The sequence below is a fragment of the Apiospora kogelbergensis genome (assembly GCF_038363985.1).
Source record: "Apiospora kogelbergensis strain CBS 113332 chromosome Unknown utg000006l_segment0_segment0, whole genome shotgun sequence".
Lineage (NCBI taxonomy): Eukaryota > Fungi > Ascomycota > Sordariomycetes > Amphisphaeriales > Apiosporaceae > Apiospora > Apiospora kogelbergensis.
In genome coordinates this window covers 1,704,275-1,726,040 of record NW_027117423.1, presented here as the reverse complement: position 1 = coordinate 1,726,040, position 21,766 = coordinate 1,704,275, and the positions used below count along the sequence as shown (strand labels likewise).

General features: G+C 53.7%; 10 protein-coding genes across 10 annotated transcripts; 4 read left to right on the top strand and 6 right to left on the bottom strand.

Moving 5' to 3' along the window:
* Window positions 1-787: 787 nt before the first annotated feature.
* Window positions 788-1,803, top strand: PG998_009405 (uncharacterized protein; the record flags this gene model as incomplete). Its single annotated transcript, XM_066876221.1, has 2 exons — window positions 788-1,015; window positions 1,495-1,803. 2 exons carry the CDS (start codon window positions 788-790, stop codon window positions 1,801-1,803), a joined length of 537 nt encoding a protein of 178 aa, XP_066728377.1.
* A 593-nt stretch (window positions 1,804-2,396) lies between these two features.
* Window positions 2,397-4,080, bottom strand: PG998_009404 (uncharacterized protein; the record flags this gene model as incomplete). The annotated part of the gene is made up of 3 exons (XM_066876220.1): window positions 2,397-3,396; window positions 3,483-3,719; window positions 3,773-4,080. 3 exons carry the CDS (start codon window positions 4,078-4,080, stop codon window positions 2,397-2,399), a joined length of 1,545 nt encoding a protein of 514 aa, XP_066728376.1.
* Window positions 4,081-4,595: 515 nt separating this feature from the next.
* Window positions 4,596-5,527, bottom strand: PG998_009403 (aspartic-type endopeptidase; the record flags this gene model as incomplete). The annotated part of the gene is made up of 3 exons (XM_066876219.1): window positions 4,596-4,757; window positions 4,801-5,405; window positions 5,461-5,527. The coding sequence occupies 3 exons, from the start codon at window positions 5,525-5,527 to the stop codon at window positions 4,596-4,598; spliced, it is 834 nt and encodes a 277-aa protein (XP_066728375.1).
* A 96-nt stretch (window positions 5,528-5,623) lies between these two features.
* On the bottom strand, window positions 5,624-6,197 carry PG998_009402 (uncharacterized protein; the record flags this gene model as incomplete). Its single annotated transcript, XM_066876218.1, has 2 exons — window positions 5,624-5,829; window positions 5,888-6,197. 2 exons carry the CDS (start codon window positions 6,195-6,197, stop codon window positions 5,624-5,626), a joined length of 516 nt encoding a protein of 171 aa, XP_066728374.1.
* A 439-nt stretch (window positions 6,198-6,636) lies between these two features.
* Window positions 6,637-7,910, top strand: PG998_009401 (uncharacterized protein; the record flags this gene model as incomplete). Its single annotated transcript, XM_066876217.1, has 4 exons — window positions 6,637-6,743; window positions 7,005-7,015; window positions 7,074-7,265; window positions 7,537-7,910. The coding sequence occupies 4 exons, from the start codon at window positions 6,637-6,639 to the stop codon at window positions 7,908-7,910; spliced, it is 684 nt and encodes a 227-aa protein (XP_066728373.1).
* A 745-nt stretch (window positions 7,911-8,655) lies between these two features.
* PG998_009400 (uncharacterized protein) lies at window positions 8,656-11,034 on the bottom strand (the record flags this gene model as incomplete). Its single annotated transcript, XM_066876216.1, has 4 exons — window positions 8,656-9,719; window positions 9,776-9,861; window positions 9,923-10,772; window positions 10,818-11,034. 4 exons carry the CDS (start codon window positions 11,032-11,034, stop codon window positions 8,656-8,658), a joined length of 2,217 nt encoding a protein of 738 aa, XP_066728372.1.
* Window positions 11,035-11,409: 375 nt separating this feature from the next.
* On the top strand, window positions 11,410-12,999 carry PG998_009399 (uncharacterized protein; the record flags this gene model as incomplete). Its single annotated transcript, XM_066876215.1, has 1 exon — window positions 11,410-12,999. The coding sequence occupies one exon, from the start codon at window positions 11,410-11,412 to the stop codon at window positions 12,997-12,999; it is 1,590 nt and encodes a 529-aa protein (XP_066728371.1).
* A 2,210-nt stretch (window positions 13,000-15,209) lies between these two features.
* Window positions 15,210-17,987, top strand: PG998_009398 (uncharacterized protein; the record flags this gene model as incomplete). Its single annotated transcript, XM_066876214.1, has 2 exons — window positions 15,210-15,343; window positions 15,404-17,987. 2 exons carry the CDS (start codon window positions 15,210-15,212, stop codon window positions 17,985-17,987), a joined length of 2,718 nt encoding a protein of 905 aa, XP_066728370.1.
* A 226-nt stretch (window positions 17,988-18,213) lies between these two features.
* On the bottom strand, window positions 18,214-19,111 carry PG998_009397 (uncharacterized protein; the record flags this gene model as incomplete). The annotated part of the gene is made up of 2 exons (XM_066876213.1): window positions 18,214-18,952; window positions 18,975-19,111. The coding sequence occupies 2 exons, from the start codon at window positions 19,109-19,111 to the stop codon at window positions 18,214-18,216; spliced, it is 876 nt and encodes a 291-aa protein (XP_066728369.1).
* A 982-nt stretch (window positions 19,112-20,093) lies between these two features.
* PG998_009396 (Autophagy-related protein 37) lies at window positions 20,094-21,246 on the bottom strand (the record flags this gene model as incomplete). The annotated part of the gene is made up of 3 exons (XM_066876212.1): window positions 20,094-20,667; window positions 20,756-21,062; window positions 21,231-21,246. 3 exons carry the CDS (start codon window positions 21,244-21,246, stop codon window positions 20,094-20,096), a joined length of 897 nt encoding a protein of 298 aa, XP_066728368.1.
* Between the last annotated feature and the right edge of the window lie 520 nt (window positions 21,247-21,766).

Here is a 21,766-nt window from a genome sequence, read left to right as displayed (position 1 = left end):
AGTCCAAAGGAGAGATCGAAGTTGGCATGATCGAAAACACAGTAGCAGGAGGGAGCAGCGGCGCACATTTCGACCAGGGCGCGACCAAGCGGCTGATCCGCAAGATTGACTGGACCCTGATTCCTTTCCTGGCCCTGCTCTACCTGCTGAGCTTCCTCGACCGCACCAACATCGGCAACGCGCGCCTCGCGGGGCTCGAGAAGTCGCTGGGTATGAACCCCCAGGGTCTCGACTACAATGTCGCCCTCAGCGTCTTCTTCCCCTGGTATGTCGCCGCCGAGATTCCCTCCAACCTCGCCATGAAGCGCTTCCGCCCTTCCGTCTGGATTCCGTCCATCATGGTCGCATGGGCCATCTGCTGTACCCTTATGGGCCTGGTGCACAACTATGCTGGCCTCCTGGCCTGTAGGATGGCTCTAGGCATCGCTGAGGGCGGTCTGTTCCCGGGCATTACCTATTAGTAAGTAGACACAAGCACGTGTCCTGCCCTCCCTTTCGGTGCATCCGTTTCATCCTAACACGTGCTTGCCCCGTACAGCATCACGCTGTGGTACAGACGCCACGAGTGCGGTCTCAGAATGGCCATCTTTTTCTCGGCTGCCACAGCAGCCGGCGCGTTCGGCGGCCTGCTGGCGCGCGGTATTGTGGAATTGGACGGGCGGGCGAATCTCGGTGGATGGGCTTGGATTTTCATCATTGAGGGAATCATCACCATGATTGTGGGTAAGTAGTACCGCCTCGGAGTTCTGGCTGTCCCGCCGCCAACTCTATTGAGTGTTCTGCTAACATGTCTTTCCCTGGTGAAGCCATTGCCGCTTTCTTCATCATGAACGACTACCCTGACACGGCCAAGTTCCTGACTGCCACGGAGAAGCACGAGGTCATGCGACGCCTCGAGGAGGACCGGTCATCTCTGGCTGATGAGTTCGACCTGAAGTACTTCTGGGATGCGATGAAGGACTGGAAGATCTGGGTGCATATGTTCATCACCATCGGAATTTACACACCGCTGTTAGTAAAACCCTCCCTACTTACGGAGGAACGAAGGAAACACCTTTACTGACTCAATGGCGTTTCCAGGTACTCTTTCTCGCTGTTCCTCCCGACCATCGTTTCCGGCTTGGGCTTCACCAACGACAAGACAGCGCAGCTTATGACTGTCCCCCCCTTACATCGCGGCCTGCATCTGCTGCATCGGCGGGGGCTACCTGGCCGACCGCCACGGCCAGCGTGGAATCTACATGATCTTCTTCAACTGCGTCGCCATCTTCGGCTTCATCCTGCAGATCGCCTCGTCCAATAACGCCCTTAAGTACGCCGGGACCTTCTTCGCCGCCATGGGCATCTATCCCAATGTGCCCCAGGGCGTCGCCTGGAACGGCAACAACATCGGCGGGTCGACGAAACGGGGCGTCGGTATTGGTATGCTAGAATAACTCACTTCTTTATACTCCCTGTCTCTTACCCCAGCCATATTCGGCTTTGGAGAAATAGGTGGACCTCGAAGCTAACAACGTTGCGTTGTATATAGCCATGCACGTCGGTTTCGGCAACCTGGGCGGTGTGATCTCCGGCTTCCTCTACCGCGCCAAGGACAAGCCCATGTACTACCCGGGGCACGGCACCCTCATCGCCACCGAGGCCATGTCGCTGGTCCTCTGCGTCTTCATGACCTTCTACCTCCGCCGCGAGAACGCGCGCCGTGACCGCGAGCACAAGGCGCCCTCCGCGTACACGACCGAGGAACGGTTGCTGGAGCGTGAAAAGGGAGACAACGCTTCCTACTTCCGGTACACCATCTAGCAGGCGCCAGCTTTTAAAAGGGATCATTCGTCTTTTTAGAGGCTGGTGGTATACGCAGGGGGAGTGTATTGGACTGGATTATGAAGAGAGAATCTAGATAACATGTCGAGATCTTGGTACAAATACTTACATATGTAATGAAAGCCTAGGAGTATTGGGAGTTTGGGAGATAATTGGTCGATCTGAGTGCCGGCTTAAACATATATCTATATATACTGGACAGGGATGATACAGGAAGGGGTCGAGCAAGTAGCAGAGTTGATATGCAATATCGAGTCAGGTCGGTGATTGCAAAGTATCATGATGCCATGTTTCCGCCCCCCTGCCTACTTGCGCCATTAAACGTCAGTCCTCAGTTGGTTCTTGCACAGAACTTAGTTTACACCCAATTTGTTAAAATAAGACTGGCAGTATCATCAGTTGGCCAGTCAAAGCTACCGGAGATCGAATGCTCATACATCATGTAGAACAACAACTACTTATGTCCAAATTAAAGTGCTAGAAGTGACGGTTCTCTATGTAATTCCCGAAACCAAGCCCACGAGTGAATACATAAATACACACAAATATAACTGACTTAGAGCATCTAAACTTTAGGAAGCCCTTCTCTCCTTGAGCCCAATCTCCAGCGCGAGCGGTTTCCTCAAGAAACCCTCGCGCGTCTCCATGACGTCCTGTCGTAGGACGACGTCGTACCGGCGCGCCCAGGTGGCGGCGATCATCTTCATCTCCATCTCGGCGACGTTGCGTCCGACGCAGGCGCGGGGGCCCGAGCTGAACGGGATAAAGGCGTTGCGCATGCGGGGCGTGACTTGGCCTTCGTCCCAGCGCTCCGGGCGGAATGTGTCGGCGTCAGGGCCCCATATCTCCGTGGAGTGGTGGATGGTGTAGGTCGGTACGCTGAGCACGGTACCGGCGGGGAAGTGGTGGCCGAGTATGTCGACGCCGCGGGAGTCCGGGGGCACCTCGCGGGGCAGGCCGATGCCCGAGGTCGAGTGGTGGCGCAGTGTCTCGTTGATGACGGCCTCGAGGTACGGCAAGTTCCTGACCATATCATACGTGGGGGCGTCGACGCCCTCGGGGATGGCCGCATCCAGCTCCGCTTGTAGCTTGGGAAGCACGCCGGGAGTTCGGGCCACGTGATAGAGCAGGGCGCAGGATGAGTTGCTGGTGGTGTCGCTGCCGGCGATCAGCTGCGTCATCGCCTCGGCCGTGAGTTCTTCGAAACACATGGGCTCGCCCTTTTCGCTCCGGGCTTCTTGCAGACGGGCCAGGATATCCTTGCGATGAATGTTGGGTGGGTTGTCCAGCCGATTCTTCACCCGCGCAATGGCGATGCCCGCCAGGTTCTCAATGGCGGTAAGGCCTTGGGTGAAGAAGGGGTCGGGCAGCCAGCCGGCATAAGCCTTCAGCTCTGGCAGCGTGCCCAGAGTGGCCGACACCTCGCCGCGACGGTTTAGGATCTCGACGGCAGGGGCGTAGATGGGCGGCTTGTCCAGGTGCATCCGGACCTCGGCGATGTCGGCACCCGACTCCAGCATGCCAAACGGAGCTCCGAAGGCGAGATCTCCGATAGTGTCAAATGCCACAAAGCTGTGTGCAATGTTAGCCAAGCATGATGTGGTTTTGTGCCACCAGACCCGGACCTGCCAACGCTACTAAAGGGGAGGGGCGCTTACTTGAACCACTGCAGGCAGTCGACGTGGGCATAGCCGTCAGGCTGCCGCGTCTTCGAAACAAGCTCATCCCACTTCTTGACGAACATTTCCAAGTTCTGGTGGATGTACGGCTCGAACTGCCCCACTGACTTCGGGGCAAAGGTGTGGGATATATTCTTTCTCTTCCGAGAGTGCTCTGCCCGATCCCGCGTGTTGAAGAGGCCACGGCGGATGGAGACGAAGGCATCATAGAACGAGCTACAAAAGATGGTCAGCTACCCTGCAGTCACATGAGACACCTGCAAGCCTACGATTTCAGGAAGCCGTTCCCATGGCCGTAGATGATGGGGATGGCGTCGTCATCTGCAATGCTGACATGGTTGGGCTGGATGCGAACGACGGGGCCGAGCTTCTTGTGTACTTGATCGACATAAAGGTAGCGCTTGCCCCTTCGGCAAGTGTAGAGCAGCCAAAGGTTGCTCCACGACGCCGGGAACGGGGCGGGTATGTCTCGCAAGTGGCCGAAGGTGGTGAAGTAGGGAACTGCATAGTACATGACCAAAGACAGGGGCAGCAAGGCCAGAGCCCACGGCGAGAAGAGCAGGTGTGTCAAGGCCATGCTGGAATCGGAAGAGTTGGAAAAGAAGATGGGTTGCTCGTTCGGCCAGATGCCAGGACCGGAGGCTTCTTATAGATAAGTGACGCTATGCTTCTGCGTGCAGTGGTGGTGTCCGATATTCCTTCCTTGCTTCTCGTGCCCTCCGACCGCAGCATGCCCATAAATGGATTGCCGGCATACCCCTCACATACCCCAAACAGCGAGGTGCCCATGGACGGTGCATTTGCATCTCGCGCTTAATTGAGGACGCGACCCGACTGTGGATATTTCCACTGAGGTATTGAACAAAGTATGGAGAAAAGCTGGGGTATGTCGCATTGATGGTCGGCTTGGAACTGGAGCAAGACGCCAACGTCTCCCGCTAGTCCAGGTAGTGACGATCTAGCAACACCTGCGCTCGGGATTAGGCCCGGCAAATCAGGGCGGGCGGGCAGGCGTGCGATGACAATGACAATGACGCAATTGTGATTTGGGGTATCTATCTATCCATCTATCTATCTGTCTACATATCGATGCTAAAGGCCGACGGCGACGAGGACAAGGACAACGGGGCAGAGAAGTCCCAAGATCAGACCACTTCCCACGGGTGCCAACGTCGCTCCCCCGCTTCCGCCAGCAGGGCTCGACGTTGCTCCCCGCCTCCGCCAGCCGCCGAGGGCGTTCCCGTCGACGTGGGGCTTGGGGTCTCAACGGGCGTCTCGGTCGAGTTGCCAAGGACACCAGAGACGACTCGGTCGCCTTGTGCTTGATAGGAGCCATGCGAATCTCGTAATGGTCCAGGTCGTACACGACGTACACGGACCTCAGGAACGTGTCGCCAAATCCACACTTCCCTTTCTTCGTGTTCTCGCACACTCCGACACCCAGCCGGCAGTAGGGCTTTCCGTTCCGGGTGGACGCTTTGCCGGTCGTTGCGTCTGTATACGTAACCGCCAGCTCCGAGAAAGGGACCGAGATGTTGACGGCCTTGGTTCCATTCGCACCCCCGAAGACGAAGTCCAACGATCCCGGGTGCTTCTTTCCCAGGTCACAGTCGACTTCGTATCTTTCGTTGCCTTCTTGGTATTTTTCGCCGATGGACTCTACGAGGACCTTGAAAGCCGCCTGGGGGATATGAAGGAATGACGCGCCCAGGTCGAGGTTGGCATACGCCGGGAACTCTTTCGGCGACGTTGCGTTGAATGTGCCGCTCTTGTTAGTTACGCTCAAGGAATCCCATTGGACGACCGGGTCGGTGAATTTCCGCTCGATGGGGAGCGTGCTGAGCTCTCCCTCGAACTTGGACTTGTCGTACCCCCCGAAAAGGAGGTTACCGCTTGTCGCATCTGGTCACACAAGTCAGCATTGAAGCGTGCGAGATCGGGCGGCCAAACTGCTTACCAACACCGTCCATATACAAGCTGTATGAACGTCTCTGGATCTTGCCTTGCAGGACAAGCTCGTCCATGATGGTAGGATACTCCCAGCTTTTGCCATGAGGCCCAGCGTCGGCACTGTTCCATGTCAGCAATGCCTTCGTTTATCCAAGAAGCCATTATTTGACTCACGGGAAGCCAATGCCGATGATTCCTCGGCTTATGCCCGAAGCCGTCTTGGCTACGGCCATGGTGATGTTCTTCAGCACCATGTTGCCGACCTTGAAGTCGTCGGCGAAGTATTGGCCTCGGATTTTCGCACCGTCCAAGTAGCTAATCTTGAATTCTGGATAAGACGAAATGTTGACATAGCTCTTCGAGTCGGCAGGCTTGACTGTGAAACATATCAGTTATCCGCATGCTACGAGATTCACGGTACATCCATCTCTTACACTCTCCGCCCACGCAGGACGAACTCGCCGAGCCACATGCGTTTGGACCAAAGGCCCATGTCTCGGCACTGGCCGAATCAACCTTGAGGACCAGGTCCTGCGGGGGGTTGCCCATCGAGATATTGACTGTGAACTGCCCATATCGGACGTAGGCGTTGCCCAGGTCCCACGGCACTGTGTCGCGCTGACGCACGCCGTCGCTGGGGTTGTCATACTGTCGCGCAACGGGGAGCGACACAAGGCCCTTTACATCGCTGGTGGCCTGCGCGATGCCCAGACAGCATGCGGTTAACAACGTGATGAATACCATGGTGGACGTGACAGCGATAGCAGGAGAGCGCTGGAAACCCAAAGCTGGGGGTTTTGCCGTGATGGTGTTATTAATATAGCCGTTCAGCTGGGGTCCACCAAGCTATACCCTAAAGTAGTCTTCGCTTAGGCTCCCATCATGTGTAGCCTAGTAAACAAGAGGAAGGGGCGCAGCACATTGGTTGCTTCAATTCGCCGTGTTTTCCCTCCTTTCTATTTATATCTTGGCGGGGAAGTTGCCCATTGTCGTCAAAACAAAGCTGATCATTGCCTCATTGTCAGGTCAGAAAACCAAATAATACATCGATGGGGATGGCGATGACGATGACGATGGCGATGGCGATAAATCCGACAGGCATTCGCTTCACTTCTACATGCGGGTCCAGCCACGCAAACAAGCCTTCGGCTTACTACACCAGAAATCCCATCGATGCGATTCAATGTTGTTGACGCCCTTCCTCCAGCTCGATCCACACCAAGACCCTTCTAGTCTAGGAGGACTACACCGCTACCGAGGCGTACATGCCGAGCCTCGATTCCTCCCAGCGTAAGTAGAGGGCGGTACATTGATGGACTAGGCTGTGACCCGCCGTCTCCGCCTGGTCCTTTGAGATACAAGACACTGCTCAACGCGCGTGAAGGCATCTCTATTCACAATGAACTCCGTAATCGAAGCAATTCGTTCGTGACGGATGCCGTACCAGGAAGGGGGCAAAAGGCATTCCAGAGAATGTCATAGGATTCTATGCAAGTTGTGGCACAAGGTAAGGTATATGTACACTAGCATTTATTATAGCTAAACATCCAGACGCAGTATAAGTAAGTCAGTAAAAACGACTCTCCAACTCCAACCACCGACTTCTTTAATAATGACCAGCTATCAACAAAGGCTTCGTCGACTTCATCCGCATGCTCTACGCGAGGGCTTCCAACCTCAACTCGACTCAGATACTGGAGCGATGCCGAGCCAACTTCGGCCGCTACCCACCGATGCAAGTCCAGGACTGGTTGCACAAGAGCGTCGGGGAGCACCAGAGGGCACGAGAGGCGATCGGGTGGCGCCGAGGTGGTTCGCCGATCGCAGCTCCGGCCTCTACTCCAGGGAGGCCAGCCATTAGTTTGGCGGTGCTGGCTAAGTTATGGATAGGGGTTTGACCGCACCTTGTTCAACGAGATGATCGGAGGGTAAGCAACTTTCGCGCATCAGTCTCTACTAGTGTATTGTTTGTCTTGGAGCAAGTCGTCTGCGCGGCTTAATCTAGAATGATCTGGATGGACAATGCTAACATCGGGAACTGATAGGATCTCCCCTGAGCAGCATTAGCATTACTTATCCACAGATCGTCAGTTCAAGCATAACCGCGACTTGATAAACCACCTGATGGCCCTGGACGCCATCTTTGCATCCACCTTCGGGCTGCCAGAGGCTGAGGGCATGACGATCCAGCGGCTGAAGGCAGTCCTGGGACATAGTGCGCGACTCGCCGTGTCAGCTGATCAGGACGAGCCCGTCAAATTCCCAGAGGGTGTCATTCCCACGATATTCGCCGCGGTACTTACTATCCAGGACTCAGCCACCATCACTCAGATGTCGCCCGCCCCGGTATTCGCCTCATGCGTCCTGCGGAAGCTGCCTAAGATGAAGAAGGCCATTGCGATCAAGGACCAATACATCCGTGACCAGGTCGCTCAGAGTGTCGAGCTCATAGAGTAGCAAGTTGAGAAGGGCGGAGCTACAGAAACTGCGAAGGAGCAAAAGCAACATCAGCAGCCCCAAAACGCCCTTCACTCGGTCCTGCTGCGCGAGTATGAGGTCGCCCAAAAGGGAAGGCCAATGGGCCGGGTTACCTGGCGCCCAACATGCGAATTGACAAGGACGGCGTCGCCGTCGACGTCATGCGCAGTCCCGGTGCCCGCGGTGGTGGCGGTAAACCTCTAATGAGTCTGTGGGAAGACAGCGATATCGAAGCTTTTGAGCCCGCACGCTGGTTGAAGACAGACCCCTAGACGGGCGCAGAGCGGTTAGAGCGTGCCAGTTTCTAAATTATCTGGTAGTGCTCCGGTGTATACCCTTATCGGGGGAACAGAGACGGACTATAGAGAATCAGTCAATGTACAAGTGCTGTTTGGAGTGGTAGTTTTATACTTGATCCCAAACAGCACTGCAATCAGTCTGTATACTATGTCAGAAGGATCAATAATATGTTGCGATTTGATAAACCCCCTTTTGGAAGTAGTGACGTTTCAGGGAAAGACGCATGAGTCGCCAGATCGCGTGTATCGGCCAGTTGCTACAAGGCACCATATACTACAGGCGAATCAAAAGGGAGGGGGTCTCATGACAAGGGTGACAATTCTCTATGCCTGTTGCTAACACCGACTAATCGGAGAAAATGATGTCTTTGAACGAAGACTCGAGGGTATATTGATGATCTTGTGGCAGACACCCAGTATTACTTTTATTTTGACACGCCATTCCTTCTTCGGCCTCCCGATTTGCTCCTCGAGATATGATTCTTGAGGGCATTCTTGGTGTCGACAAGACTGCGCTTCTGCTTCGACTTGGCCTTGCCCAATGTCATCATGAAGTTCTTCTTGCGGGCCTTCTCTTGGTTGGTGGTGGACTTGCCCTCGGCCTCCTTCTTGGACTTCCTGATAGCCTGCGTCGACTTGTGCTCCGATCGCTCGCCCTTTCCTTCCATGGCCTTGGCGACACGCTCCTCCTTCGTGTCCTTGCGTAGCCTGGCCGGGGCTTCGATCTGCTCCGCCGTCAAGCCCTCGTCGAAGTGCCGTGTTTGCGGGTCATGCTTGCGCTTCTTGCGGCCCAAGGCCTTGTCGACGTTCGCTTCCAGTTGCAGCTCGCGTAGTTTCGCCAAATCTGCAGGCGTCAAGATCTGAGTAGTTGCCAGCTTCGAAAGGGCCTCGAGCTCCTGAGCGGCATCTTCCTCATCTTCAGGATCCTCAGAATCGCGCTTTTGTTTCTTGGCTATCGGTTCCTCCTCATCCTCGGAATCGCTGACTCTGATCCATTCGCCAGAGTCGCTGCTTTCGTTAGAAGCAACCTCCCAGCCATCATCCTCTTCCTCTTCCTCTTCGTCGTTCTCGTCATCGCCCTCCGGTAAGCCCTTCTCAGCTCGCTTCCTCTTTCGCTCCTGCTCTTTCCACTTCGCGAGGAGCTCGATACCCTCAATACCGCCGACTGCTTGCTCACCGAATTTCTTCTGTCGTTGCTCACCGCTCTTGAGGTCCATGGTAGCCTTCTTGCCGCGATCCTTCTTCTGGAGCATCTCGGCCGCTTGCTCACGGTACAGGGACCGCAAGCCTCGTGCAGCCATTGAAACTCCCTTATCTTTAGACTTGATGTACTGAACAAGATCTTGCAATAGCGTGTCAGTCATAGCCAAAGGCTGTCGGGCACAAATCTCTCGAATTGCGTTAAGACCAGCTGATGCCACCTCAGCGGCAGATGCTTCGCTCACGAACTCATTTGCAATCTTCTGTATCAGAACCTCCAACACATCGGCTATATCATGTTAGTCTCTCAAATCCTTCCAGAAAATTCGACTAGTGGTAACTTACGAGGGACAAGTTCATGCGTAGCTTGCGCAAGACAAGCCAAAAACGTTGTAACACTTTGCTGCCTTGGAGTAAGGTGCTTGGTGAACCTAAGGTCTGTCAGTCAATGAACTTATAAGATGCAGAGAATCACCTGTAGTGGGCTCATACCAGGAGTAAAGGGAGAGGAGGGTCAGCTGATGCAGACCAACCAGCCTGGTGATGAGCTGCAGGACTTGCAGCTTGGATTCCAGAGCCAATCTCGATTTCCCATGAAGGTGTTTAGAAAACAGCGCCTCCGAGAAACCTTGAGGATCGTGGAGAAGATGTAACGCCGAGAAGTTGAGAGGGTTGGGGGCATTCTTCTTCTTCTGGGCTCTCTTAACCTTGTCTACTGCCTTATCGAGAGCCTTCTTCTTCTTCTTTGACTTCTTGTTGATACCGATCTGGTGCTTGACCTGCTTTATGTCGGGTGTTTCCTCGTCGCTGCTTTCGTCCTGCATCTCTTCACGCTCCTGGTCACTTCCCAGAAAGAACCGGACACCGCCAACCATGACCTTTTCGTTATCGGACAAACAAGCTTCCTTCATGATGGCAACCGGTTTTGCGTCGGTCCAAAGCTGGCGGCGCCACATTTCGCGAGTCAGCTTAACCGCCCAAAGCCCCTTCGAGGAAGTTCGGTCGCTCGTGACAAGAGTGAACAGAGCATTCTGTACTGTGCGGTTCAACTTGTGGTTGATGTGTTTGGTATTGGAGCTTCGAAGGTCGCTGAGGATCTTGGTAAAAAGCAGGTGGCGGAGAGATTTGGAGGGCGTCGAGACAAGGATCGGAATGAGGGTAGTGAGGAGATAACCCGAGTCGACTACATCTTTCCTTCTAAGCAGGACCAGACTGGTCACGATCTTCTCTCGCAAGTCGGATTCCAGCACAGCATGGTGCTTCGTGAGAGTGTCTTTCAAGCCATCGGCGAAACCGGCCGTGTACTCAGGGTACACTGTAGGGACTTTTGTCAGCAACGACGCTGGAATTTCAACGCAACTATGGAATTAGAGTCATTCCGACTTACAATCAGCAACGTGGGCAATTAAGTCGACAAGTTCTCGGTATGAAATGAGGACGTTGGACTCGCTGGTAACAGGGGCAGCCAGAAACTGGTCTCTTGTCGACTCATATTGGTTCCATAGCTCTAGAAACTCCTTCTCGTAGGCCTGGGGATCTCGTCTGATTTTGTACTGTAAAGTCACCAGATCCGCCTCGGTCTTCTCAAGAGCAGTTCGGCCCATTGTGACGTTGTTGTTGGTGTTGGTGGTGATCCCAACGTAATTGCCAATTCGCCTTCTGCGGGTTGAAGACGGTATATACAAATCAGTCCCAACCACCACTCAAGTATGCGCAAGTGGGCTTGGAGAAATTTCGATTCCAGGCTTATCGTCTCTCGATAAGAAACTTTTTAGCGGCTCCCACCCCTGCAATCTCAGGGACAGGCGGCGGGGCCCGGTACAAGTGGGGAGCTTATTTGGTGGGGGGTTGATACGGCCTAGGCGGCGCCTTTTACCAACGGGCTCGATTTCTACTGACATATTTATTTTCTTACTCTCTCTCTCTCTCTCTCTCTCTCTCTCTTGTCTTGGTGTTGAAGACCTGAAAGGCCCCGACGGATGGACGAAATACTGGAACAAGCATTCGATGGGCTCAGACTGGCTAATGGTCATGTCGACCATCACGCTCGAAAGGCTAATCTTTCCCATTTCTTGACAGGTGGCTCGCTGTCAACCAATGAGCTCCGCCTGGCCAAAGACCTGTTATCACGGTGCACCTTCCAGGTCGATATTCTGTCAAGGTTACCAGTCGAGCTTGCTGTTTCCGTCCTCGCACATCTAGACATTCACGACATAGCGTCCTGCTTGGCAGTTTCCAAGGTCTGGCGGTCGGTACTGATGAGCGAGGACGTGAGCCGCGCATTAGCCGATGTTCATTTCCCAGCATTATTTTACACCTCATGTAAAGATTTGGCGAGCCGCGGTAGCGGTAGTTGTGCCGAAAATGTCTTTCCTCTCTTTATGCAAGCGTTGCGAACCTCGCTGCGCTGCAATGATACGCCGTTTCCATCTGAGATGGTGAAGAAATTCGCTTGGAGCGACGAGGAGCGCTTCGTTATCGACCCAGAAGAATACAACCACTACTCAGCATCCCCCGATTACTATCAGATTCCTCGTCGGTCTTTGTATGCGCATGGTCGTATCGCCTGGGTAAATGACGAGCATACATTCGTTGTTGACTGCCTGGTCACTCTCAAACGACGGATTTTTGGCCTCCCGGAAGGGAAGCTGCTCGGATCCTCATTGCAACTGGATGCTTTGGGTTCCAAACTATTGGTCGCTCGCTTGCTCCGTTATTTGTATGCCTGGGACATCGAGACAGGACGTCGTGAACGGGTAACGCTGCCAAATCACATGCAGTGTTGTGCAACCGAAGGAGATCGAGTAGTCCTTGTCACTAGAGATAGCCAGGTATTTGTGTGGAAATTTGGGGCTTCCTTGCTATCGGTCGACGTAGCAAGCGTTTCGCCTCCGCTGAGCAAGGGAGAAATAAGACCTGTCGTAGTAGCACACCCAAATGATGAGGATACCGTATTCCTAGCAATCCAGAGACTCTCAGTTCACGGGTCTCCCACAGGTTTTGCTGTCTACGAATTTAATCAGCGACAGTTCGTCGGATCTTACGAAGGCCAGCTACCCGCTGTCAATTCCAATCACCAATCCGCCACTTCTTCTTCCGGAGTATGGGCTGCTCACAAATGGGCGAACTTCGAAAAGACCAGCTCCTATGGACTATATGCAATGTTCTATTCCGAGAAGAGGCGCCCCGATCGATCTACAATGTGTATTTGCGCCACCCAATTTGACATATACCACAAGGAATTCGTCGAGCAATGGTTTGATATACCCTTTCATTCGGCTGTGACGGGTTACTGCGCTTGGAATAAATGTCTCCTATACGGAAGCAGTTGCTTGCAAGACGAAGAATCTCTCATCCTTGTCCACCATTCTGGTTCTGGCCCATCAGCTCGGAAAAAGATTGGATGGCCCAGAACGGGGTCGAACGCTTATTCTGATTCATACATGCGGATACTTTCAAGCATCACACATGATGACAGGTTTTTGGTGGCTCTTTTTCTCGGTGGGTATATGGTATGGCGATTAGATTCGAAGCCTCCAAGTCCTACAACAACAGCCGCCGTAGTATAAATCGTTTACGCATCTCTATTACGCCTGTTCATACAATCATTCAAGGGTCCCGCCGACGAATTTCCTACTAGTATAGTACATCATCCGAGTTGCCTGCCGCATAGCAGTGAATCGGGGATTGGACTGTATTTAATAAAAAGTAGTATAAAACAGGAACTACCAGATCGTTATATGTGTATTCTTTTCAAGCTGAGCCTGTTCAATGAGTCAGCGTAGTCAGTGGAGCTTAGAATGGTTGGGCCTTATCTTAAAAGGGGGGGCATGACTGCTCTCGTCCATCAAAATGGACAAGAACAGTCATGATGCGTCCATCCAAGAGTCCAACTCCGGATAGAGAAACAAAAAATTCAGTACACAGCAAGCATCAACAAGTCCAATCCACAATACCGGACAAGCACTAAGCTTTGACACCAACTCGAGATGGGTCCCAGTCTTGCTTCATGTCAAGCTACTGTAGCCATGCTCAGGTACCATCGAACCTCAACGCCTAACCGTCTACTCTTTATCTAGACAGCACCATCCTAAACATGATCGAAGTGGAAACCGGGGTCCAGTAGGGTATTGGCAACGCCTGCCACTCCAAAGAAGCTCTCTCTGTTCAATGCATTGCCCACGAAGACTAGTTTTTGATTCCTCTCCTTCAAACTTGATTGTCGCGTGGAGGGCAGTTCCGCATGGCCAAAAGACATCCTTAAAAGCCACGCTATCATCTCGCCATGGGCCCTTTCGGGCACAGACGAGGCAACTCCATTGAATATCCCAGAGGATAACAACGAAGGGTTTGGCGTCCATGTTGGCTGTAGGATTCCACCTACCACCCATGGTTAATGCGCCTGACCGAATCACACCGAAGTATCTGGTCTGGCAGAAAGCGAAGACCAGGACCCAGGAAGCTCTTCTTAAGTCTCGAGGAGTGGGCGCGGAAGCGGTCGCAGACCAGTCGGGATAGCCCGCAGACTGGCAAGATTTGAGAAACTGCCGTGGGAGAGGGTACCCAAAGCAAACAAACCGGCAGATGGTCAGAACAAGGCGATACTTCTGTTGTAGCTGCATGCTCTCCGCTTACACAGTCTATGCGAGAACTGTGCGATGCTGGCGAATAGGACATGAGATCTATACTTGAAGTTTCGAAGTTCTGACTGTATGTAGCCAAGTCCGTGCTCTCCCCCACATCCCACCCTGAACTGAGATTCAGGTTTCTTACAGTTCTGACTCTATAGCATGCCGTATGCGTCTTCCCCTCAACATCAAGAAGAGCCATCACCGAGACGATTCGCACTGGTCAGAGTACGACTTCCAGTGGCAAAGCGCCGACGAGCGACTCCAGGCCAGGAGTTCTTACCGATTTGACTCATGGTGCTTGCCCTCACTCGCCCCGTAGGGTGGCTGGAATGTCCCATCACCCTTCGGCAAACCAGCAGACCGCTTGAAAATGTTCCTGCTTTTCAGCAGGAGCATGACATCACGAGAACAGACCGGCAGCGTAGAAGGCGAATTCTGGACGACTGTGAGAGCGCAAGACTTGGAACCAAGTGTTTGCTTAGGGTTAAGTTCCGAAGCACGTTCCCAATGGCCGGCCTTGTTGGTGCCAGTCCAGCTGGGCTCCTCTCGCGCAACAGAACCACACGCGGCTAGCACATCAGGCCCGCTACGACCCCGAGCTGCGACGTGTTGCGCGGAGTATCAAGAACCGGCCTTGGGGTCCGAAGACATTCCTCGCGGAAAACGGGAGTCGGAGAACTGTGGGGTAGGCGTTTGTGCAAGTTGTGTGATGCTATCGTCCATTTCCAGGACGAGCGAGAGAGCCTTTCTTTGAGTGAAACGAAGTAGAAGCCGCAAACCATACTTTTCCAATCTCGAGTGCATTTTCCAGCAACGATCACGTTTCGGGTACTGGCCGGGAGCAGCTGAAGCGTGGCGGTAGCCTGACGGTGATATGAAGGAGAAGAGAGAGGGAGCGAGCGAGACCAGTCGCGCTTTAGGACGCGTCCACTAAATAGCAACTGCCTGCCAGGCCAGCAACACCCCGATCCACTTTAACTCGGGCGTCTTCAGCAACTAAACCCGACGTCATATTCAAGAATCGCACTGCATACAAACCGGACAGCTTCATGATAATTCGCTGCTTGGCTTGGTGGTCGACTTGCATATACGGCAAGTAATTCGATTGATCAATCCTTCATCAGCATATTCGCTTCTGAACACCGATCATGGAAAAGAAGCCGGAGACCGGAGGTTCGCTCATTTCGTCGATAGAGAGCGTCGGGAGAAAAGCTTTTAATCCAGACGGCGACGATGGCACCCGGTCCGAAGGGCAACGCCAGCTTAGCCAACTCATCTCAAGGTAGGTGGTGGCAGATCAAATTTCCTACTAGAAGGGCCTTCTTCTGAACGTCCCGAAAAGAACAGGAACATCGCCTTTGATAGCAGCCTTGAATGCGCTCATCAAGCCCGATCGAATGCCCAGATGGCTGAGATTGCATTTGATGGACCTTTTGACTTTGATGCCGCAGCGGCATGACGGGGTACGAGCGACGATAGAATTCGTCTTCGCTTCTCATCCATCGAGTACGGTGAAGACTTCTGAAGCTTCTGCGCCCCAGAAGCAGGGTGCAAACATCACACTCGAGGCTCTAAAATTGGCAACAGGCCTCCTTGCTGTCCCACCTGCCAGTGTTGAAGCTGAGAAATGGTTCACTGGCATTGCCCCTCAGCTCCTTGAATTATTGGACGGGAAAGAAGGTAACGATCTTGTCAAAGCTGCAGCCTACATTATTGGGTATGGCATTCTTGGCCGAAAGCAGTTCGGTGCACCAGGGTCTCCCGGTTGGAGGGTGTTTGCCGAACCCATGGTGGCCGTCATTAACCCGTCTTTATCTACCCAGAAGTCTACCTCGGAAGCTCTTGTTTTCAGCGCGGGTCCTGATGCAGTAGTGGATCTCCAGAAGGAGGCCACCATTGTCCAGCCTGACGAGCTTGCCCTGGCATTGCGACGTTTGACGGCCTTGCTGAATGCCCACCCGAATCCCGGACTGACGGGCAGGCTTCTTGCGCCTCTGCTCCTCCCCTTGTGGACACTGTCATCATGGCCCGAGGCAGATAAAGCATGTGTAGAATCGTTCTGCCACCCCTCCAAGACTCTACTGCAGATCTACCTGAAAATATCAGGATCCACGGAGAAGTATTCGCTGGTTGTCAACAACTTACTATGCAATGGTAGCGACCTTTCAGACGATGCTCACTGGACGTATGGGAGCTCTGGGGACTCGAGTATCACCGTCAAACGCCATCGCGGCAGGTCAGCAACTTTGGTCCCGGAGTTGAATTGGGCCATCTTGGAAAACAAATCTAAATCCTTTACAGAGCTATTGCAAACTACAGCGTCTGAGTCGGATACGTCCAAACTTTTTTTGAGGCTGTTTGAATATGCCTTCAAGCGCCAGGACAGGAGTGATGAAGTCAAGGTCACGATGGCACTGGGCGACGATGAAGACCCAGCGCTACGAATCGTACAGTCCAAAGTATTGCAGGCCATGCTCGACAAGATTCCCGACAGACTGATTGCAGACTCTAAGGGAATGCTAAAGCTATCCGAGCGCATTCTAGCTGAGTTCTGCGACTTACCCGACAATATTGATAGTGCTTCTGTTGCGTTGAGTCTTGTCAATATCGTTATCACAGCACCAAGCTTTCAGAAAACAGAAGCCGACGGCAAGCTGCTCAGCAGTATCGAGGTTTCTTTAGATAAGATCACTAAGGATAACCACCCGGATATATCACAAACTGCGCGCAACCTGTCTCTCGTCCTAAGATACAGAGACGAAATAGATGATCCGTCAGAGCGTCCGACGGCGCCCACGGATCGCCAAGTCGAAGACCGCAAAACGTACAATCTAGCATTGTCCTACATTACTCAAGCCGACTCACCGCCGCCAGTGCGCTCCGAGGGCCTGAACCTTATCTCGGGCCTAATCCGGAGCAGCAGTTCTATACTTGACATACAAGGCGTTGTGGTCTTGCTCTCCTCGTTACTCGCCGATGAGGAAGACTATATCAATCTTCGAGTGATGAAACTCTTTGTTCAGCTTGCTGAGAAACATCCAAAGTCCGTCGTAAAGGAGCTCCTGGAGCATTATGCGGACGCCAACGAGGAAGCGAATGTCGATACGCGTCTGCGGTTTGGCGAGGCCATCCTGCAAGTCATCCAACGACTTGGCGACACCTTCTCCAACGAAATAGCGTCCCAGGTAGCCGAAAGCCTACTCTCCATAGCCGGTCGTCGAGGTCATCGACCGAAGACAGAAGAGAAACAGGCGCGGGAAGAACGGTTGCGTGCGCGGCAGAACAGAGCCGCCAAGACTGCATGGGGCGGTCAAGTGCCTGATCTTAGCGAAGACATCAATGCAGCCGAACAAGAACGAACCAAAGAAGAGAAGAAGCGCGATGAAGTCCTGGCCCAAATTCTACAAGGCTGGGAGAGCAAGCGCGGCAGCGAGGACGTGCGCGTGCGCAGCTCGGCGCTCTCCATCTTCCTCGTGGGCCTCGAGACCAACATCGCCGGCATCGGCGCCACGCTCGTCGAGGGCTCAGTCGACCTGTGCGTCAGCATCCTCACCATAGAGTCTGAGCCTGAGAAAGCCATCCTCCGGCGCGCCGCCATCGTGCTGATCCTGACTTTTGTGAAGGCCCTCGCGGAAGCCCGCGAGCAGCGCCGGCGGCTGGGTTTCGGGCTTACCGACGCCAGTCGCGAGCACATTGTGCAGATCCTCGAGTACGTCGCGCAGACGGACAACGACGGGCTCGTGCAGCAGCATGCTCGGGACGTGGTCGAGAGCCTGCAAAACTGGCAGGTTACGGCTATGCTCCCAGAGAAACAAGAGGACGATGCACCGATCTTTACAGGAATTGCTGGGCTCGGAGTGAATTTGCCAAAATTGGAAGACCATGGAGCTCAACGGCCGAAACCTCTGATAGAGGAAATCGAGTAGTTGGAAAGCGTGCGTGTATTTATCCACTAAACATAGAGAACGCCGTAGACAGGCCGGCCAGGTCAACATAGTCTTCTCCAATGCTCATGAACACTGCCATAATATTCTGATCTTACGGTAGGGCTGCTATCGCCTTCATGGCCCAGGGTATCATTCAAACCAGCTATCTGGCGTACACACTCGTGGCTCGTCCTCCCTTATTCAGATGGAGCGCAATTTATACTCTTTAGTCGATGTCCATAGGCATGCCGCCATCGTCATCAACCTTTCCTGAACCAGCAAAGCTCACTCTCCTCTTCGGGCCGCCAGCCGTGCTCGTGGCGGGTGTCGCTGCCGCTGCTCCAGTAGCAGTAGTAGGTTGACCTGTACTATGGTCTCCAAGCGAGCTCACTCCTGGGACAAAGCTCTTAGCTCTCTCGCCCACGTAGCTCGTGATCTTGTCGTTCCTCCGCTTCTGGTAGGCGTTTGCGTACCAGTCGGCAGTAAAAATTGCGTTTCTAGCGACATTGAGAATACTGGTGACGGCGTGCTCGCGCGGCGTATCGCGCTGGTCCGGGAACAGCGCTTGCACCTCGCGGAACGAGAAATTTGGGGGGACCTCATAGGGTGTGAAGGCCGCGTTGCCACCGACAGCTGTAGGGATGGAGTTAGGATTTGAATGGCGCCGCTGCGGCTGCTTTTGCAGCTCCACAGGTACCGTGGCCATGCTCCAGAGCAGCGTCTTCTCGTCCTCCTCGGTGGGTGGCAGCCGCTTGGAGCGCGGCAACGATTTGCTCGACGCCATGTAGTCGACTTCGGCCTGGACTGCGGCCTGTTGGAGTCGCCGCGCCTCGCGTCCGACCATCCAGGCGTGGTTCGAGCGTACGATGGCGGCGTGCGCGTCACATTCCGCCAGCAGGTCGTTCAGCTGCTGGTGCGCCTGTCTCGCTTCCGGCGGTTTTGCTTGATCCTCCTCTTCCGGGCTGCTGCGGTTGCGTGTAATCAAACTGGGCAGGCACGAATATGGCGGGTGCCCAGCTCGTCATCTGTGGGATAGTGACGTGGCTCTTGCCGTCCCCGTCCTCATCTTCCGAGTCATCTTTGCTCCGGGCCGGGGCGGGCGGAGAGCCACCGCGGATGGGCATGATCGGCGTCGATGGATATGTCACGGACAAAGAAGGCGGGACAATGCCCCCGAATGAAGACCTCGGGTTTCAACAGCAGGCGTTGCTCAATAAGGCCGAATTTGTAGTGTTTTACCGAGTCCAATCTGATCGGGTGCCGGCGATTGCACTGGAAGTTTGTATGTAGTTCGCTTCGTCTGATCAGTGCACGCACCCAGGTGAGCAAATCAGCTTTATCTAGTCGTGCTCGTGCTCCTCTTTCATCCTGGCAGCTGCTCTTCCGCGATTGCAGCTTTGTGTCGGGAGTCTTGTAAGTCGAGCTGTTTACATACAAGGAGAGAACCACCCCACCTACCCAAGGTGCCCACTTAGGTAATCAGCTTTGCTTGCACATGTATCATTCGTCCAACCGTGAGACGTAGCCTTGGAGGGTATCTAGAAGTTACATTATATGTACCTGAGAGTATCTAAAGCTGCGTATGTACTAGTAAATGTATGGGTGTCGTTGTCTGCGTAAGATAGAAAGTTGCAACCACACGTACTGCACAGGCCCCGGGCAGCATCCGTTTTGTTTATCTGAAGCGAGGGATCGAGAGTCCAGGTTCGTATGAATCATCCCAGGCCACCACTGCAGGTTTGCCAGTGGCAGATCAAACTTTCTGCTTGAAATATTGGTGACACCCAGGGACTGGCATTATGTATGCGTGGCAATGCTTTCCAATGAGGACTATCTTGTGTCCGGGCCGAAGTCAGTATAGCAACGCGCTCTCGTACATGCTGTTGGTAAGAAGCCAAAGCATGACGATAATGCGTAACGCTCCACTCATGAAGTTTGTTATCCTGGAAGTGCCCAGTCGTTCGAAGCAAGAGCTGATGAGTAGTAGGAATCTCTCGATACTAGTACCGAGAAGGTGAAGTAATACCCCAAATCAGCTCATATCGCTTAGAGCAGCAGGGGTGATTGACTGGCAATGGACGTCTTTGGAGGCTTGGCTCGTCTCCTTCACCTTGATGGCAACAGTTTCCTCGCATACTCGCGAGCCAGCTTGAGAGCCGACCGTACCAAGTCCTCCAACCTCCTATCTTTTCTCCTCCGCATCCAGAGTAGTACAACGCACAGTACCACGCTGTCGGCAATCAAGTGCTTGAGGATGAGCCACCCCAGCCAGTTTATCCAGGCACTAAAGCTCTTCTCTTTCTTTGTTCGCCACTCTCTCCCAGCGGTGATCTGTTCGCGCAGGGCCGCGACTTCGGCCGAGAGTCGTACCAAAGCCTTTTCCACTTTCCGTGACCACTTGTCGCCTTTCTTGACGTATTCGCCGTCTTCCTCGCCGTCACCCTTGCCGTCGCCGTCGCCTTCCTCGTCCGCTTGTTGTTCCCGGTACTCTTGTGCTGCTGCATCATCCTCGCTCATCGGACTTAGTACCTTCATCGGCCCTTCTGTTCCAGTCGTTGTTTGGACAAGTGTTTGCGGTTCGGATCGGTTTCTTTGTGGCGAAGTGTCCGACGTCGACGAGCTGTTGTTCTTAATCTGGCCCCATACGAACTCGAGTTCCGACACCAGCTCTCTGGCATCTCTGTTTTTTTCTTTGCGTCAGCCAGCCGCTTATATTCCCCGAGATCGTCCGGGCGTGCCAACAATGCTCAGGAAGCAGTGTAACTCACGGTGTTGTGGCATATCGGTGCATGGTCTCAATAAGCGCCTCAATGTATCTCCTCTTTGCCTCGGTCCGGCTAATCCCCCGCTGCGCATTCCAAGCATCCCACTTGTCCTTTTCGCGTTGTAGTTCGTCGGTGTTGACGCCACTCCCGATAGTTGCTGTGGATGGTCTCTCCATTACACCGTCCACGTCCCCCTCCATCGCTTGCTTATAGAGTCCATATAGCCGAAGTCGGTCGCTCGCTGGCGGCCGTGATGCGCCTGTTTTGGGGACCCTTTTTACGGTGTTGAGCGCATGAACGAAGACTCGGTCTAAATCGATCACAGACATCGTTAGTTCATGCTCGAGTCTTGGACCCTGGACTGCGGACTGTGGACTGCTCGTTTTCAATAGACAGATACGGAGACCTCTCGTTTGACGACGACAATGGGTCGTGCTTGCTTAATTTGCTATTGGATGCCACGGGCAATGCTGCTTACCAACTGAGTCGGCCATTGAGACCTGATTATCGCCCCAACATGCGTTGAGGGAGCAAGAGCATGCAGCGGCATGCAAACCTGAAGTTGGGCTCCGTGGTTCCCTTATCGCGACCTAGAGTGCTTGGTGGAGCCGAGGATATGAGCTGTACGACGGGCACCCCCGCGGAAACGAACGACTCGAACGGGGTCTTTCACGACCTTGAGTAAAAGTACAGCAGGCGAAGGCGGTAAGTACAAACAGCGGGACAGCAGCGGCAACGCTACCCGGGCTCAGGCACCGATGGTCCAGGCCTGATGGGTGCAAGCCGTACAGCGCGCGACACCAATCAGCAGATGTTAACGAGGTGCAGAGCAGGTAGGTAGACGGAGCAAACAGAGTCACTTGAGAGATCAAAATCGTGCGAGTCCAGGAAGGCCAGGGAAAAGGTTGCAGGTCTGATGGGGAAAGTATAAGCGTGATGCATTAACATTGGGTATGATGATGCCAGCCTGGATATGATCCATGCGTCGAATGTTATCATCCAGCAGTCAATACC